The sequence below is a fragment of the Myxine glutinosa genome, chromosome 12 (assembly GCF_964187855.1).
Source record: "Myxine glutinosa chromosome 12, kmMyxGlut1.1, whole genome shotgun sequence".
Lineage (NCBI taxonomy): Eukaryota > Metazoa > Chordata > Myxini > Myxiniformes > Myxinidae > Myxine > Myxine glutinosa.
The window spans coordinates 66882718-66902290 of NC_136272.1; the positions used below are offsets into that span (position 1 = coordinate 66882718).

General features: G+C 44.4%; 1 protein-coding gene and 1 non-coding gene across 3 annotated transcripts in view; both read right to left on the minus strand.

Annotated features, from left to right (window-relative positions):
* Positions 1-5189: 5189 nt before the first annotated feature.
* The window catches only part of ATP5F1B (ATP synthase F1 subunit beta), a 340468-nt gene continuing 326084 nt past the window's right edge, over positions 5190-19573 (minus strand). For both annotated transcript variants that reach the window (XM_078766925.1, XM_078766926.1), the window contains 8 exons: positions 19079-19200; positions 8362-8546; positions 7551-7709; positions 7298-7420; positions 6447-6659; positions 5908-6027; positions 5609-5690; positions 5190-5415 (listed from right to left, as the gene is read on the minus strand). In XM_078766925.1, the coding sequence (XP_078623051.1) occupies positions 5318-5415; positions 5609-5690; positions 5908-6027; positions 6447-6659; positions 7298-7420; positions 7551-7709; positions 8362-8546; positions 19079-19200 (1102 nt within the window). In that variant the 3' untranslated portion in view covers positions 5190-5317. The remainder of the gene's footprint in view (positions 5416-5608; positions 5691-5907; positions 6028-6446; positions 6660-7297; positions 7421-7550; positions 7710-8361; positions 8547-19078; positions 19201-19573) is intronic.
* On the minus strand, positions 19291-19362 carry LOC137438289 (small nucleolar RNA SNORD59). Its single transcript, XR_010986684.1, has one exon. It is a non-coding gene; the product is annotated as a small nucleolar RNA SNORD59 (small nucleolar RNA).

Genomic DNA, 19573 nt, shown 5'->3' on the forward strand with positions numbered 1-19573 from the left:
CATACTCCCGCCATGGGTGGCCGCTGCTGAGCCCTATCTTCCAATGGTAAAAAAATCCTTCAAAAAATTCCTGGATCCAGAATAATATCCTGAGCTTCACCAAAAACTAATCAATTCTTCCTTATCCCAAGGGCAATCATCCCACCAACTTTCATCCAAATCCGTTCACAACTTTTCCAGATATCTTGTTCACAAACACATACGGACGGACACGATCGAATGCATTACTCCCTGGCGGGAATAATAAGTGAACCAATTTGGCTGTTGACCAGTGTTATAAACAAAAGTAAACAAGACAAAGTCTAACAGTGGCGAAGCCGGGCTTGTAAAATATTATAAACCAAAAACACATATGATTAGCTTTTTAACATTAAACAAAGAAATTTGGAGGAATCCGGACATCCATGAGGTAAGTTTTACTTACAGAACTGAGGGAAGATCTACTGCAATCTATATTCCCCACAAGGGTTGGGTTAATAACATGCTATCAAAAAACCGAGGCAAATTCCTTACTTCCACGGTTGTTAGTCCGAACACCGCTTATCGTCGATTCATGAACCATACACCACTTCAATCCACTAACTTTGTATTCACGACATTGGGATTAAAGCGTTTTGGTCATTTTTACTATATTATTATTATTACTATTGCAAAAACGATACTACTGAAACGATACACTACTGTATCAAGAAACCTGTGCTTAATTTGACCGAAACAGCCCGAAGGTGAGGCATGAAGCCTAAGGCCTATACGTACCATATTGTTTGAAGAGCCATAACGCCGATGCTTTTGCTATTTCATGGTCATTTTAACAATCGGTTTGTTTGTTTCACACTGAATGAAAAACGTTGCGGTAGAGTATGGCGATTGTGATACAAAACAGGTTCGACGATATGTTCAGCCTGAACGAAATTGGAATTAAATTGCCGGAGTGTGGATAGTCAGCAGCCTTACTGCCATAATGACATCAAACGTAATCACATCACCCTGTCATGTGACCAGATCCTCAGCTCTGATTGGTATACGTTTGAGGGGACATACATATGGACGGACACTGTTCTAGACGGCTGTGCCCTATGGACTACGCCGTAAAAAATGTTATTTCAGCATAAATTTTACAGGAACAATGTCACTCGGTAGAGCGCATACCTCCGCCAGGCTGAACAGTTTACAATTTGTATCCCACCGATAGGCCGGATCTGGATTCGGACCTGAACCAAGATCGAATCGGCTTATGATCATCGAGCCAACTCATCCACAACTTTGATATATCTTGATATAAATCGTTTTTTACCACATCTCGCAACTAGATGGTATTCACAGAATACTGTCGTGTGGACGACTATTAAGACAGAGCATCCACGGATGGAATAGAGCTTACTTTGAGGTGTTTCCAATTCAATGGAGAATCGATACACGAACCGGGGGATCGGGGGAGGATGCGGCGGCTTACCTTCACGGTCCCGACAGTCTTTTCCCTGTGGAAATTAACTCAACCCGAGACAGGTAAAATGTACAAGAAATAAATATACGGAACCCGAGAACAATGAAACGCGACGATAAAACCTAAACCCCTCTAATGGAGCGCTCCCACTCTTCACTTCAAATACACAACACAGGAAGAATGAATCAAATAAAACGTTGTTTGTGGATGCGTCTTATCTGTCTGGATGTGTGGTGTCGGTCAGGCTCCGTCCGGCTCCGATGTTGGCGAGAAGCAGGCCTCGGCGCGCTCTTGTCCACTAGGCCTCGATGAGGCCCCCTTCACACAATGCTAGGCCACCGAGCCACTCGCTCACCCAGGGTGCGCCCGCTCCAGCAGCAAGCCTCGCTCGCACGTGAACGCCAGGGAGGAGAATCGACGGTGCTCCAAGGTTCCCCCGTCGTCCGTCGTAACGCAGGCAATGCGCGGTTCGCAAAGGAAAGGTCCAACCGGGAACGAAAGGCAAAAGCAGAAGGGAGGTCCGGGCAGGGAAGAAACCAAAGCGAGAAGGGCCAACTCAATCGGACAGTCCAGAGCAAGAGGGCCAAGGGAAGAGAAAAGCTGAGGCAAAGACAGGCAGAGGCGAAGAGAGGAAAATGTCGGTCAGCCAGTCGTTTTACTGATCGTCTTCTGACGTCAGCTCTCTCGAATCTTCTGATCTCATCCGTCCCCTCCCATTGGCCGAGCACTTGGCACCCTGCTCCCATGCCATTGGTCGGGGGCCAATCACAAGTCCTTCTTTACTCTCCAATCAGTGCTCTTGGTGTTGCTCGCCCCTCCCCCTCCTGTCAATCAAGTCCTTCTGGGCGTGGCTATTGCCTGCCTGGCAGATGTCTGCTTGCCATGGCGCCATTGTACGCGGCCGCTTCCTGTTGGTTCTTCTGGTCAGTTTTATAGTCTTTTGGCAGAGGGGGAATTTAATTAGTGTCGTGCTAATGGGCCTATCTCGTGTATGTGATGTGCGTTGCCATACGGGACACTGGGATGTTCAGAGGGAATGACACACAATGGAATTAGCATAATCCCTATGCTAGTTAACAAGCCCCGACCCCTCGTGGCGGGGACGAAGACAAGCTTAATCCGACATTTGGGTGACAGAAATTACATCAAGATTCCCCATCACGCATCCCACTCCTCCCTCCAGGTCTTTAAAACGGCTGTTCACCACCATCTCTTATCTTCCCCAATCCAAAACCTTGATCTTTTCTACCCCAGCTAATTTCACCCCAAATCCACTTTTTTGAGGTGACTTTTGACTTCTTTCCTGGAGGTCCTTGGTGTCCTTGCGTTTTATACCTATCCTGCCTCCCCCCAGGCCCTCCCTCCAAAAACATCTCCCGATGTCCCTGCTCTCAAATGTTGTGTTTGTGTGCTTCCTCCCCTTCTCTCCCCATCTTATCGACCGCTCCCCTTTTTATATACTTTGTTTGCTCGATTTGTTTGTTTGCTAAATGTTAGCTCTTTCACGAGCCTCGACTCTGTACACAAAAAAAACGAAAAAAAAAACGAAGCACCGACCTATGCAGATCTACCTGGATCGATATATGCCCGACTCACCGACATAATACTTAACCTGCGCAGTCAACTTGGTGTTAGGCAACTCTTCTATTTTTGAGCGTTTTTTTTTTTTGATCCAATATGGCTGCCAGACCACGTGAGTGATATCATAAATGTATATTCTCTAAATAATTGTTGCATAGATCATGCTCAATAAATTTCAAACTGATCAGACTAAGCGTTGTCCCTGTCGAATGTCATAATTATGGCACCAATGACGCCATCGTTAACACCTATTCCCCATATGGAGTTATTTACAATGAGCCACGTTTAAATTTTTTTAAATGCTGACACGGCACACACTTTACTTTACTGAAATGCAGACACAAATATTATATTTTCGTGAAAAATCGTCGGAATTTCGCCAAATATGTTTTGGTCGTGTTAATATACCTCAGCGATTGACAAATCTGAAATCAGAATTTTATTCGAGGTCAAAATGACCCCATGAGGTCACTCCGTACTTTGCCTGCTCGTCATGTACAGTGATAATTAATTCCATGCCCAATCGAGAAGACTTCTTCTTCATGCAATAACAAATTCTAGCTTCCAGACCGTACATACAATCATCTTGAAATCTTGCACACTTGTTACATTTCATTACCTCTACTATAATAAACAAAGTTTCATGTCGACCAATGAAGTGGTTCAACAGTTATAATTTTTAAAATATTTTCGTTTAATTTATATCTGCCAAACCATGTCATCTATCGCAAATTCCAAAAGGTCATTTTAGTAGACTGATATGCCGAACACATCTGTGAAGTTTCCCCTCGATAGGATCAAAAATGAGGGAGGAGCTAGATTTTAAAAGTTTATGCTTAAAAACGTCATAACTCCGAACCCATGTGACGCATGACGTCACGCTCGGTGACTTTTTTGTTTGTCATGGGTATGCGATTGTGCCTGCAAAGTTTGGCCTCGATCTGTTCAGTCGTTTGAGAAAAATTGGATTTTAGTGGTTTTTTCAGGCTTTTCACTCAAAACAATATGGCGTCCGAACCACGTGACCGACGTCATTATAATTTTATTTCTACATCAATTTATACTGAGAAGATGCTCAAGAAATTTCATCCTGATTTGTTAGTTTTTTACTTGTCGAATTATGACGTCATAACGGCAGCACCGATGACATCATTCACATATGTTATTCCACATGGTGAGTTCTTTGCAATGAGACCCATCTCAATTATTTCTGTGCAGTGGCTTTTGAGATAGAGGTGCAAAGGTTTTTGGTTTTTCCAAGATGGTGCCCGTACCCCGTGACCCGTGACCTGTGACGCCATAATATTCACCAAAATATTCTAGGCCCTCCTATGGTGAAAATTTCATGTCAATCGGACCAACGGTTGCCGAGAAAACGAATTTTTAAAATGCAGACACGTACGTACGTACGGACCCGAATGCTTAACCCTGCTTTCCGCTTCGTGAAGCGCAGGGTAAAAAAAATAATCAAACGCAGGAGGAAAGAAACGAACAAACGTATTCAGAATCTGGAGCACAAGTTACACAACTCGATAATGAGCACTACCAATATTATGGCTAATGTCAACCAATGGGTGGTAGCTGTTAACGTCAAGTAAATCAACTCTTTAAACATGATCTGCAAAACACTTGCGTTGAACAAACGCTGTCTCACGTCACGTAATTGTCGTTCAGATTCTAGCCATCAGCAGGAAGGCAAAAGAAAAAAAAAAGAAAAAAAATCCATTCTCATTTTTTATTGACCGAGTGTAAACCGCTTCCAATCCAAGGTGGTACACGAGGTGGTACTACCACTTTTGGGGCACAGACAGTGGAAGAAGGAAGCACCATGCAAGATGGATGCAGAATGGCCCAACAGGCCTTTTACTGAGAAAATGAAAATAAAATACATCAAGGTAACCACTTGATCATCACATTGCAATGGTTTGCAAAGACGAGCTCGTCACAATCACAGGGAGAGATTGGTCAAACATCTCTAGATTACGATTCGTCATCTACTTACGAGGTTGGAGAGGATGCAAGCAAACCAGCTTGTGCAGAAAGCTCTTCACAGGAAGCTGGAACTAGTGCAGATGGGACGGCATGGTCTCCATTTTAAACAAAATTGCTCAAAAGGATGTCAAGGCTTCACATGTTCAAACACAAACCACACGATCAGACAAAAAGAGTTTGTCTGCCAGTTTATTCGGAATCACAATGGGCTGGCATGTCAAGTGCAACAGATGGCATCTGTACAAACAAAACCTTCAAAAAGAAATGACAATTACAGGTGCTTGGTTAGGGCATGGTGGCTCAGCTTTGTTCCTCGGCTAGCTTTGCAGCCTTGGCGATAACGTCCTCAATCGGACCCACCAGGTAAAACGCGACTTCTGGCAGGTGATCCAACTCGCCTGCACAAAACAGGTATTGCAGACATGCGTGAGACGCTGAACATTTTACACATGTACACATCAATTGATCACACCAAATGGAAACGTTTTAAAATCGACTGAAACGGTGCAGGATCACTGCGGTTGGTGAAATGATCAGTAAAGAGCAGGGGGAAAAAAAAAAAAAAAAAAAAAAAACATGATGGAAACCCACCTAACAAAATCATCTGGAAACCTTTTATAGTCTCAGCCAAAGGCACGAGCTTGCCGGCATGGCCCGTAAAAACCTCAGCAACCTGGCAAGGGGTGATAGCAAGAACATCGCATCACGCACAAAATATCTGCAGCGAACAGTCATTGATGCAAAGCTGGAACCTCAAGTGATGAATGCTTTCCAAAGAATGGGCAGCTGTGGTTAAATGGTGGTGGAGTGTGGTTTTACGAGAAAAGTGCTCAAAAGGATCCGTGGTGTGTCATGGAAAGTCATTGCAATGCTATAGGATGGAGCGTAACCTGGAAGGGTTGAGACAGGAAGCGCTGGATTTTACGAGCACGAGAGACAGTCAGCTTATCCTCTTCAGAGAGCTCATCCATGCCGAGGATGGCAATGATGTCCTGCAAGGACTTGTAATCCTGCACGTGATGAAACAGAACATGATGCACCGTAGTAAATTACCTTGTTGTAATTCATCACCAGATGCCTCCTTTGACCCCCAAAGGCATAAAATACCATGGAGTATGAGGGGCGGGGCAACGGACATGTTGGTACCTTCCGACAGTGCAAATGGGTTGTTGGGAAACTTCAATTGCATGACGGACAACTACTCATTGGATGCACAAAAGCATGGCAAATTCGAGCATAACCTTCGCATCACATGGCCCAACCTGTTCTTTGCATCATCACAACACCGATAACAAAGGAAAGTGCAAAACAAGGAGAAATGCTGAAGAACATCTCAAACTTCAGCAAAAAGGATTGATGGACGAACATACAGCAGCAAACAAGAAAAACCACAGGCATGGAACAAAACCAACCGCACGGGCTCGCTTACCTGCAGGATCTTCTGCACACCACGGGCAATGTCATAGTGCTCCTGCCCGACAATGTTGGGGTCCAAGATGCGGGAGGTAGAATCGAGAGGGTCCACCGCCGGATAGATGCCCAATTCCGCGATGGCTCGAGACAACACAGTGGTGGCATCCAGGTGAGCAAAGGTGGTTGCTGGAGCCGGGTCGGTCAAGTCGTCGGCTGGGACATAAATGGCCTGCGGAAGGAATAAAATAACCCCACGCTCAAACGTAAGGCAAATAATGTAAAGGAGAAAACATGTGCAGGTGACATTTGTTTAATATTAAAATTACTTGGAAACCAACCATGCAAACTATATGAACAATTTATGTTTAAGGATATCAAATGACAAGGTAGACTTTATGTCGTGCTAGTCAGGAAAGACTAACAGGCAGCTCGGGTCACTTCGAGTCTCGCTTGCTCTAGCATCTTGGTAAAGCAATTCTGTGGTCCCGGTACGCTAACACGGGCAAACCAGCAACACGCTGCGCTTCACTCGATATGCACAAGCAATGACCAAAATATCGACACCACTACCAGATAAGGAACATTCTGAATGGACCACTTGTACCAGCAGAGAAAATGGCCTCAGTTCTGACCACCTGCAACAACGAGTCGCCTGTGCAAAGCGATGATGCGAACTTGCGTGCAATAGTTAACGGCTCTGCTCATGCAGTACAAACACCCCATGAACGAGGTCCAAAGATAAACATTGCACAGGGCTGCCAAGTAAGCAAGAGTATGGGGGGCGGGGGGGACCCAGGCGATTTGAACAGCATTAAAATTCAAGAGATGGAGGTACAGGGATCTGTGATGAACCAACAGCCGCCTTGCCTGCACAGACGTGATGGAGCCTTTTTTAGTTGTCGTTATTCTCTCCTGCATGGTGCCCATGTCAGTGGCCAGGGTAGGCTGGTAACCCACAGCTGAGGGAATACGGCCAAGCAAGGCAGACACCTGCAGAGAAAAAAAACAACCCCACAATGCAACCACTTGCGTTCAAGACATCTGCACAAAAGGCCTAATGTTATAAATACAGGCTGGGAAAGGCTGAGCACAGAGACAAATTAATGGTTAAGAGTCCAACCTCAGAGCCGGCCTGCGTGAAGCGGAAAATGTTATCGATGAACAGCAACACGTCCTGACCTTCCTGGTCACGGAAGTACTCGGCTACCGTCAGACCAGAGAGCGCGACGCGTGCACGAGCGCCTGGGGGCTCGTTCATTTGCCCATACACCAGCGCCACCTGAAACAGCAGCAACAGGTGCAATGGATCATACATCCATCGTGGTTGCACCTCAAATCAAGGCAGAGATTTAATTGCACACTATAATAAGTGCATTGTCAACATGGCTCAACTCTTAACTCGTCCAGAACTGCAAAGGTGCATATAGAATGGTCAGTATAATCTACTATATAAGAGATGTCTGTCTGTGTGTCGCCATGTTTCTCAGATGGCTGAACAGATCTTCATCAAACTTTGATGTTCATCAATGAATGCCTGAGTGTTTTAGGCAAAAAAAAAAAACCAAAAAAAAAACCGTTTCTTTGGAGTTTATTTATAAAAAAAAAAAGAAAAAAAAAGAAGCCTTTTTAAAAGCCTTTTTAAATTAATGCCAGTTATATACAAGGACACATTCGCATAAATAAATACAAAACAATCACCAGACATTTGAATACAAAGAAATCAAACAATTCCGGAAGTGTACGAAGTTGCTAGTACAGCTTCTTCTTCTTCGTCCTGATCGGCATCACACTTAACTCAGAAACATGATGAACGCCACATTCACAAACCACTTACAACCCACCCCCCACCCCGCAACGCCAGGTACTTCTGCTAGTGTAACTAACACACAAACTAACACACACCCTTGGTCAAAGATCGACAAACAAAGCACCTTGGAAGTGTCATCCTTCAAGTTGATGACCCCTGATTCAATCATCTCGTGGTAGAGATCATTGCCTTCACGCGTTCGCTCCCCAACACCAGCAAAGACCGAGTAGCCACCATGTGCCTTCGCCACATTGTTGATGAGTTCCATGATGAGCACAGTTTTCCCAACGCCAGCACCACCAAACAGACCTGGAGAGATCAGCAACAGAAAATAAAATCTCAAACTCCACAGTAATTGCACAACCAATGGAGAAAAATCAGAATGTTGAACACCAGAGGGGAAAAAATAAAAATAAAAAGTACAGCAATAACTTGCTTAGCAACCTCACTTGAACACAGATTCAATTCAAAGCTTGGTTCTGGAGAAAAAAAATAAAATTCCAAAGAAAATCCGTACGCCGAGTAAACACACCCGCCACCATTGTGTGTGTGACACACACACACACACACACACACACACACACACACACACACACACACACACACACACACACACACACACACACACACACACACACACACACACACACACACACACACACACACACACACACACACACACACACACACACACACACACACACACACACACACACACACACACACACACACACACACACACGCAAAAGTAAGTACACCCCATGTAAAGTTTTGACTTTTTCAACATATTTCAACATACAGCTATTTGATCTTCATTTCAACAATATTGATAGATAAAGGTGATATAATATAACAAATATCATGAAACATTTACATTTTGTAGTCCATTGTATAATTTAAATAAACAAATGCAAATTTCGCATGTGGAAAAAGTAAGTACACCCTTGGCTCTAATAGGTGGTATTGCCCCCTTTGGCAGAAACAACCTCAAGTAGGCGTTTCTTATAACTGTCTACCAGTCCCTGAGAAATTTTTGCCCACTCCTCCATGCAGAATTCTTTCAGCTGTGCGATGTTTGAGGGGTTTCTTGCATGCACAGCTCGTTTCCAATCCCCCCACAACATTTCGATGGGATTTAGATCCGGGCTTTGACTTGGCCATTCCAGAACCCACCATTTCTTTATTTTCAGCCATTCCTTGGTGGATTTACTGGTATGTTTAGGGCCATTGTCATGTTGCAAGGTCCACCTTCGGTTGAGCTTCAACTTTCCGACAGATGGCCTCACATTATCCTCAAGCACCCGCTGGTGCAATGAATTCATAGTGGATTCCATGATGGTGAGCTGCCCAGGCCCTGATGCAGCAAAGCTGCCCCAAACCATAATATTTCCACCACCATGCTTTACAGTTGGTATCAGGTTTTTGTGGTCAAATGCTGTCTTTGGTTTTCGCCAAACATGTCTTCTGGTACTGTGGCCAAATAGCTCTACCTTTGACTCATCTGTCCAGAGCACATTGTTCCAGAAGTGCTGGTCTTTGCCAAGGTGTTCATTGGCAAACTTTAGTCTTGCCCTGATGTTCTTTCTGGACAGCAAAGGTTTCATCCTGACACCTCCCATGCAGATCAAATTTGTACAGCCTCTTTCTCATGGTAGACTCGTGCACTTTGACATCAACAGTGGCAAGAGCGACCTGTAGGTCCCGTGATGACATTCTGGGGTTCTTAGAGACTTTTCAGCATCTTGCGGTCTGCTCTCGGGCTGAACTTGCTGGGGCGGCCTGGCCTGAACAAGTTGGCAGTTGTTTGGAATCTTCTCCACTTGTCGATGATCTTCCGGACAGTCGAATGATTGATTTCAAATTGTTTGGAGATCTTTTTAAACCCCTTCCGAGGCTCGTAGGCATCTATAACCTTCTTTCGGAAGGCCAGAGAGCTCTTTTGATCTAGGCATGGTGACGCCGCAAAATTCAACAACAAAGAGCAAACCAAACTAAATGTCTGAGGTTTAAATAAGACAGGTTCCTCCAAGATCTTCTCTAACGATGTTCTAATCATTTGCACCTGAGCTGGTGCACCTGATTCTAATTTTAGGTATTTGAAGTAGTGATAAATGTAGGGGTGTACTTACTTTTTCCACATGCGAAATTTGCATTTATGTTTATTTAAATTATACAATGGACTACAAAATGTAAATGTTTTATGATATTTGTTATATTATATCACCTTTATCTATCAATATTGTTGAAATGAAGATCAAATAGCTGTATGTTGAAAAAGTCAAAACTTTACATGGGGTGTACTTACTTTTTCACGTCATAAATATATATATATATATATACATATATACATATATACACGACGATGCATGTTCAGGCAGCTGGTCTACGCAACAGATGGTCAAGATAAGGAGTTAATTATGGACTTCCAGAAGGCCAAGAAAAAGCACTCGCCAAAGAAGTTATGAGCACTTGTATGAACTGTCAAGGCAGAAGACATTGCTGGATGCAGTGGACGATTGTGGGGTTCGAGGAGGTGGAGCCAGTTTACCGATTTAATAAAAACTAGAACAATGCGACCGTTGCCGATTTGCCTCCGTATGGTCCCACAATGGGTAGATGCCGTCGTGCACTGTCCTAAAAATAAACAAGTTTCATTTTTGTCTTTGTTTTGCACTTTCACGTGCACCGCCAAGACGCCCCCTCTCCCCTCCCCTCCTAGACTCCTGCCTCACCCCTCCCCTCCAAATCTCCCCCATATCCCATCCCTTTCAAATCCCTCCCCTTGTCCCTTCCCTCCCAAACTCCCCCCTCACCTTCAAATCTCCCCACCCTCATTGCTTCTCAATTTCCCCCCTCACTCCCCCTCCTCAAAGCGTCCTCCCCGCTTCTTCCCCCTTCAAACTCACCTCCATCTCCCCCAACCTTCTGCCTCGCTCTTCCCCCTCCTCAAATAACACCTCATTGTGGCTCACCCAATCACCATCAAACCTTTTGTCCGCCCCATCCTTCCCTTTCTCCGAGCTATTCTGAAATCTCTGACACACCTTCAACAGCTCTCCCTACCTCTTCCACCTCTTCCACATCTTACCCTACCCCTCCTCCCCCCTGTTCTGTATCTGATGCTCCCCCTTCCTCTTCATTAACGGTATGGACCTCAAACATCCGGCGCCTTCGTTCAAACTTAACTGATCTCTCCATACAGCTTGCTTCTGTCAAACCAGACGTGATCTGCTTAACAGAAACTTTCCTCCTTTATGATGTCTCTGATTCCATAGTATCTCTCCCGGGCTACTCCCTCCTCCGGTATGATAGACCTGAGCCTCGTCCTGGAGGCGGGGTTGCTATCTTTATCAAAAACTCTTCCTCACTCGCCCTGCACTGCACTCTCTCCACCTCACCCCCAGGAATACCTCTGGCTACGGCTTCCCCTTCGCTCCCACCTCTTGTTCATATGTGTGTTGTACCGTCCACCAAACAGTGATGACTCCATCTACATCTCGCTGTCTGATGATATGGACCAACTTCTATCTACTCATCCCAACTCTCTCTTCCTCATATGTGGTGATTTCAACTGTCATCATGCCAGTTGGCTGGGTGTGGGTACCTCTCTCACCAGCCATGGCTCCTCAGCAAAGGACTTCTGCGACTCACTGGGACTGACACAATCTGTCAATTTCCCGACCCGGATCTCAGTCAACGGAACATCTTCTCTTCTGGACTTGGTTATGACTAACTTCCCTGAAAATGTCTGCTGCTCTTCTTCTGCTCCGATCGGATCATCTGATCATGTCCTTGTTAAAGTGGACATCTCTCTGACCATCCTCAGGGAGCCTGCTCAGCGTCGACGAGTCTGGCATTTCACTCAGGCCAACTGGCACGGTCTTCGAGCAGCCATCAATCATCTGGACTGGTCTCCCATCTCTACCACCTCTGACATCAACTCATCCTGGGAATTCTTCCAAAGTAAATTGCTCTCTCTCATGCACAGATTTATCCCATCTCGTCTTCAGTTGTCATACCCTTCCTCCCGTCCATGGTACACGGAATCTTGTGGTGAGGCTGTTGCCCAGAAACAACTTGCCTTCGTCTCCAGGAAAGCAAATCCAACGGAAGGAAATCTCATTTCCTTTCACAAAGCCCGAAACAAGTGTGTGTCCACCCTCAGGCGAGCCAGGAAACAATATCTCTCCGTTCTCAAGACCGAACTCTCTTATCTGTCTCCCTCTTCCAAATCCTGGTGGCGTCTGGTCAAATCCGTTTCTGGTGTTTGTTCCCCCTCCATCCCCTCCCTTACCTCAAACGGCTACACAGCTGACTCTGCACGTGAAAAAGCTGAATGCCTCAACTCTGTGTTTGCCTCTAAATCTTGTGTCCCAAACCCATCCCTCTCTGTACCCACCATACCCAGTCGTACCCTGCTGCTCCTGGACTCCGTGTCCTTTCCTCCTGACAAGGTGGAAAAGTTTGTCAACCCTCGACTCTGATTCTGCAACTGGACCCGACGGCATCAGCCCACGGGTCCTAAAATCCTGCTCTGCTGCTCTATCTCACCCTCTCTCTGTTCTCTTCACCCTCTCTTTTGCTCAAGGTCAACTGCCATCTGCTTGGAAATCAGCCAACATCACCGCTTTGCACAAAAAAGGTGCAAAAACAGATCCTAGCAACTACAGACCAATCAGCCTTCTCCCAATTAATCAGCAAAGTCATGGAATCCATCATTGCTTCGGATATGAAATCTTTCCTCTTCTCCAATGGCTTGATCTCTGATCATCAATTTGGTTTCAGACCAGGTCACTCTACTCTGGACATGCTGCTTCTGCTGTCTCAACAATGGATGGAGGTCCTCAATGCCAAACAGGAAATTAGAGCTGTCTCCCTCGACATATCACGTGCCTTCGACACGGTCTGGCACCCCGCTCTGCTCACCAAACTCTCCTCCTTTGGTATCCATGGAAATCTCCACGCATGGCTGGCGGACTTCCTCTCTAGTCGTCGTCGTGTGGCCCTGAATGGGTTTCTCTCATCTCCTCTTCCTGTTCAGGCTGGAGTTCCCCAAGGCAGTGTTCTGGGCCCCGTGCTTTTTCTGGTCTTCATCAATGATCTCTCTGACTCTCTCGAAAATCCTCTCTATCTCTTTGCTGATGACTCTACTCTCTGCCGCTCCATTCCTCTTCCCTCAGATCAGCAGTCTGCTGCCTCCTCACTCTCTGAAGACCTGGACAAAATCACAGACTGGTCAAACAAGTGGAACATGTCTTTCAATCCTGACAAATCTCACACTCTTACTATGTCTCTCCGAAAAGATCGACTGGACAACCCTCCCATCTACTTTCTCAACAATCCTCTCCAAGAAGTTCTGTCGCTCAAGATTTTGGGTCTCACTATCTGCCATGATCTTTCTTGGGAAAACCACATTTCCAAGCTGGCCTCCAAAGCCAGTCGCCGACTGGGCATCCTCCGTCGTGCGAAGTCCTTCCTCGGCACACCTGAGCTCCTCACCACATACAAGGCTTTCATCCGCAGCTCAATGGAATACTGTTCTCCCCTATGGGCCGGTGCTCCTGCCTCACACCTAGCTCGGCTTCACGCTGTTGAAACCAAAGCTTTCAGAATTATTGGAATCTCCCGCGATGAAGCTATCTCTGAGGGCCTTTCACTCACTCACCGCAGGCAGGTAGGTGGGTGGTCTTTCTGTCTTCTACCGACTCCTCTCCGGCCTTGCACCCCCAGCTCTCTCTGTGCTCTGTCCCCCAAATATTCCTACAGGTCGCACAAGATCTGCCAGCAACCCTCTGATGGTTAAACTGCCGAAATCTTGGCTCTCTGCTCACCTTCACTCTTTCATTCCTCTTTTCTCCCGCCTCTGGAACAAACTCCCTCACTCCCTTCAATCCCACTCCTCCCTCCAGGTCTTTAAAATAGCTGTTCACCACCATCTCTTATCTTCCCCCATCCAAAACCTTGATCTTTTCTACCCCCGCTAATTCACCCCAGATCCACCTTGTTTGAAATTCCAACTTCTTTCCTGGAAGTCCTGGCAGTGTCCATATGTTTTATACCTCTCCCACCGCCCCCTTCCCATGCCCCCCCCCCCCCCCCAAAGCCCTCGCCCTCTCTCAGATCTCTCGATGTCTCCATGTCTCTCGGTCCCTGCTCTCAAATGTTGTGTTTGTGTCCTTCCCCCTCTCTCCCCATCTTGTCTACCGCTCCCGATGTTGTGTGTTTTGTGTGTCGGTTTGTCTTTCTGTGTGATTGATGTTCGCTCTTTCACGAGCCTCGATCTTGTATACAAACAAAAAAAAAAAAAAAAAAAAAAAAAAAGTCAAAGCGTCTTTGGGTTTCTTGAAAAGCGCTAGATGCAAAATAAATGTATTATTATTTAAATCCCTTCAGCTGTTTTCAAGAACCACAAATTTCACCAGCCATGACAGGTTTCACATCAATCGGTGAAGCGGTTTCAGAGAAGGGATATTTTTAAATATTGGCTTTCAAACTAATATGGCTGCCACGCTACGTGACATATGACCTTAAAAATGTACACTCTGCATATGTATGGGTAGGGCACGTTTGTGAAATTTCGTGTTGATCGGAAAAGGTTCGTTTTTCTATCCAAGATGGCTGCCAAACCACGTGACCCACGACATAATTTTCAAACTATATGCAACAATGGTGCCAGATATTTGTAAAATTTTGCATCAATAGGGTAAGTGGTTTAAGAGATATAATTTTTTAATATTTTTCCTTCAATTCAATATGGCTGCCACACCATGTGACCAATGATGTTTTTGTGATCTTCTTTTAAATCGCCATGCCTAGTCAATGACATGTAAAGTTGAGTTAATCGATTTGGTGGTTTGGGAGAAGATGTTTCTTTCTGGTTTTAGGTTAAATCTAATATGGCTGCCAAACCATGTGACCTATGTCATAAATTTCATATTTCAATACAAATGGGTCTGATCATGTGCATGCAATTTCATATTTTTAGGATAAGGAATTTGATTAAAACATTTTTGGCTGGTATGCCACTTCACCTATGTCATTATCATGCTTTTGTTCCCCATTGGGAGTACATGACAATGTGCAAAGTTTCAAATTTTTCCATTCAGCAGTTTCCAATAGTTTTTAATTATATGCATTTAATCAAAGATGGCTGCCATACCACGTGACCGATGACGTCACAATCATAAAAACATTCTGCATGGGTGTCACTCCTACCCTGAAAATTTCGTCTCAATTGGACACGAGTCTGAGGGTGTCCGTGGGTGCTCGTTCATTAGTCCTCTGTCTTCGCAGCCTCATAGCATACCTGGCTGCTGTACTGTGAGCATTACTTTACCTTTCACCAAGCATAGATGTGCTTCGGGCAGGGATTACACATTCGCTATTGCTGCCAAACGATACTCCTGTTATTGTAAGCATAATTATTATTAATTAATATATGCTTTATTACAATGTCAGTACCAATCCCTGGTGTTGGGCTAGCGGCTAGGGTGCCGGCTTAGGATCCTAGGATCCTGGGTTCGAATCCCGGTCGATCGCCGAATTAATGCCAGGGGGGTTGACTCAGCCTGTCATCCTTCCGAGGTCGGCTAATTGAGTACCAGTTCACTGGTAATTCCCTGTTTGTCGTTGAAGGCGGCAAAAAGGGTTGGCGTCAGGAAGGGCATCCGGCCGTAAAACATTGCTTCAAAAAGGGGACCAAAAAACAACAACTACCACGGTCCCCGAAAAGGCCAACCCCCGCTTTGCGGGGAAAAATGGCCTCTAAACGGTGGTTTTACAATGTCATTATCCTCACCAGAGGAGAGGGTATTGCATTTGAGTCAGTTTGCCTGTCTGTCCGAACAGAATAAATATAATTTTCTCTGCAACAGTTGGTCCGATTGACAGGAAACTTTCACCATAGGTGAAACTCCACCTGTAGAATTTTTTAAATGATAATTAGGACGTCATAGGTCACGTGGTCCCACCGCCATCTTGGGGAGGGGGGGGGAAACTTTGCACCTCTCTCCCGAAAGCACTGAATAGAAAAAAATTGACATCGCTCATTGTAAAGAACTCTCCATGGGGAAATAAAATATGTTAATGATGACGTCATAGATGCCTCCATTATGACGTCATAATTCGACAAGTACAAAACTTCATCCGATCAAGATGAAATTTCTTGAGTATAATCTAGGAATAACTTAGTTTATTTTAAAAAATGATGTCATCGGTCACGTGGGTCGGCGCCATATTTGTTTTAACACAAAAACCTTAAAAACCACCGAAAACACATCCTGGCGAGGGTTTGCAATCTCTGCTCTTTGTCTATGCAGTAATATATAATAATAATAATAACCACATTTAGAGGCCATTTTTCCCCGCAAAGCGGGGGTTGGCCTTTTTCGGGGACCGTGGTTGTTGTTGTTTTTCGGTCCCCTTTTTGAAGCAATGTTTTACGGCCAGATGCCCTTCCTGCCGCCAACCCTTTTTGTCGCCTTTTACGACAAGCAGGGAATTACCAGTGAACTGGTACTCAATTAGCCGACCTCGGAAGGATGACAGGCTGAGTCAACCCCCCTGGTGTTAATTCAGCGATCGACCGGGATTCGAACCCAGGATCCTGGGATCCTAAGCTGGCACCCTAGCCGCTAGCCCAACACCAGGCTTTGGAAGTGCAGTGGAAGGACCTATTAAGCTGCTCTATACACCTTAGCACAACGTGCGTTTAAAACATGGGAATTCTTCCAGATTATTTAGCCGAAACAACTCAGATAATAACGCTTATTTTGGTGTATCACACTCTACATCAGAAAGTTCCAGAAGAGCTCCACAAAAATGACACACACACACACACACACACACACACACACACACACACACACACAGTTTTTTCGTTCAAAATCATGGTAGATTAGCAAACCTATACATTTTTGGAAACGTTATTACATGGAAAATCTGAAAATCAATGTTTAGATTTGCCAATTCCGACCAATTCCATTCGACCAATTCGACCATTCGACCAATCGCTTCGATCGACCATTCGACCAATTCGATTTGCCAATCAATTTCACCGACCTTTGCTTGTGTGGAACGGACTGTGAAAACGATGCGGACTATATTGTCGGATACGACACACAGGACAGTGATGACGAACTCTAAATGGCATATTCTGTAATCGTGTATGTTTGATGCCATTGACTGCCTGTGTATATTTTGTCATTGACTGCCTGTGTAGATGTGAAGTTATACTGACTGCATGTGTATATATGATTTTGCTGACTGCCTGTGTATATATGATTTTGCTGACTGCCTGTGTATGTTTGGTGATATGAATTATTGTGACACATTTTGATGTTATTAACTGCCTGTACAAAATGATAACATGTATTTGATTATGCAACTTATCGCGCATATAAAGACAGTATTTTGCAATTCAAAACCTTTGATTCGTGTCTTACCATTCCCCATAGCACTAATTTGATACTTTCATTGGATTCCTTGTCCCTGAAAATATAGGTTTAGTATATTTTAAAAAGTTTTTAGGGTAATTAGAGGCAGAAATAGAACAAAATATTTATTTTACAGTGGCCATTTTGAAAATCCAAAATGGCCGCCATACAGGTATCTCTCCAAATGTAAACATTGATTTTTAGTTTCCTTATGCTATAACCTTTCCAAAAATGTATAGGTTTGCTAATCTACCATGATTTTGAACGAAATATAATTTATTGACATAGTGAACATGACTAACACCTCCTCATGTCATGCATCATGCATTAAAGGTACTAGAATCACCTTTGCTCCCGTGTAAACCAGGGCATTCACTGCCCAATTATGTTTTTTGCCCATTTATTTACTTGCGGATAGTAGTCGTTCTCGGATCGAGAGTACATTTATCTGCCCGTACGTTTGGTGTGGTGACCGGTTATTGCAGATTTAGCACTATTTGTGAGAAACCATTTGGGCAAGGCTTTAATGGCTTTTCTACAGGAAAGGTTACATTGTCAATGTTCTCTAAAAAGAGACAGGTGGGATTAACAATTCTAACCACCACCACCCCTCCAGCAGGAGTCGGTAAACGCACATCATGCTTCGTGACATAAAGGAACACGTTCCAAGCCATAACGAACAAAATTTTACATATCGATTTCATTTGCATTTCTAACACTTGAGTCCCGTGTCTGTCACTTTTCTCATTCCCACTCGCCCCCCAAATAAAAGGGTCTAGAAAGACAGATAAATGCAATGTGGTTGGGATGCAGCACAGGCATGATGGGCCAAAATGGCCTCCTCCTGCATCAAAGTTCCTCGTTAAGATTTATTGGTCTCGTGTCGATGTGGTTACAAAATTCACAGCGACTGACAGCCATCAGGTTTTGTGTGCAGCAGAACCGTGTCTTTACTTTGTGTAATGTGAAGAGGGCACTTCGGTATTTTCCAAGAAGCTCATAGGAAGACAGGCGAATGACGGACGCCATTTTGCATTCACTGACAGACTGTCTCCTGCCTGGCAAAAGTCTGATCACGTTAACGTGCTTGCAAGCTTTTGTACCTGACTAACTTTGGAGAGAGGGCGGAAAAAAAAAAATCTGAAAAACTACCATGGGGTAACAAACTATTCAGCATGTCGGAAAAGCACTTCAAAATTCCCGATAATCACGGCATGCTTTTCTGACAAAAATACAGAAACCTCCATATGGATCATTACAAAAAATATGCAGAGATCCATTCTATACAGAAGTTTCACCCAAGCGTAATATAATTGGCTCTTTTCCAAGAAAGCATCCTGAGAGGTATGAGGGTAGTTGGCGTACCAAACGCATGCATTGCTCATAGGTTGCCAGAAAAGACCTTACCAATTTTTCCACCTTTGGCATATGGTGCCAGGAGATCCACCACCTTGATGCCAGTCACCAGGATCTCCTGTTCCACGCTCATCTCCACAAACTCTGGGGCCTCGGCATGGATGGAAGCATGTCTACAACCACAAAACGAAAACGGCATTTATCAACAATTTAAAAAAAAAAAAAAAACTGCCAATGGAGACAGGAAAACAAAGAATGCAGATCCTCCATCAGTTATCCAAAATGGCTTCATCACATTCAGGAGAACGAAGGTCAAATAAATGCATCATAGGAGGAATGAAGTGGATAATCACACGAGTTATTCAAAAATAAAATTGGACTCAATAATATATATATACATTATACAGTCACGTGAAAAAGTAAGTACACCCCATGTAAAGTTTTGACTTTTTCCAACATATTTCAACATACAGCTATTTGATCTTCATTTCAACAATATTGATAGATAAAGGTGATATAATATAACAAATATCATGAAACATTTAC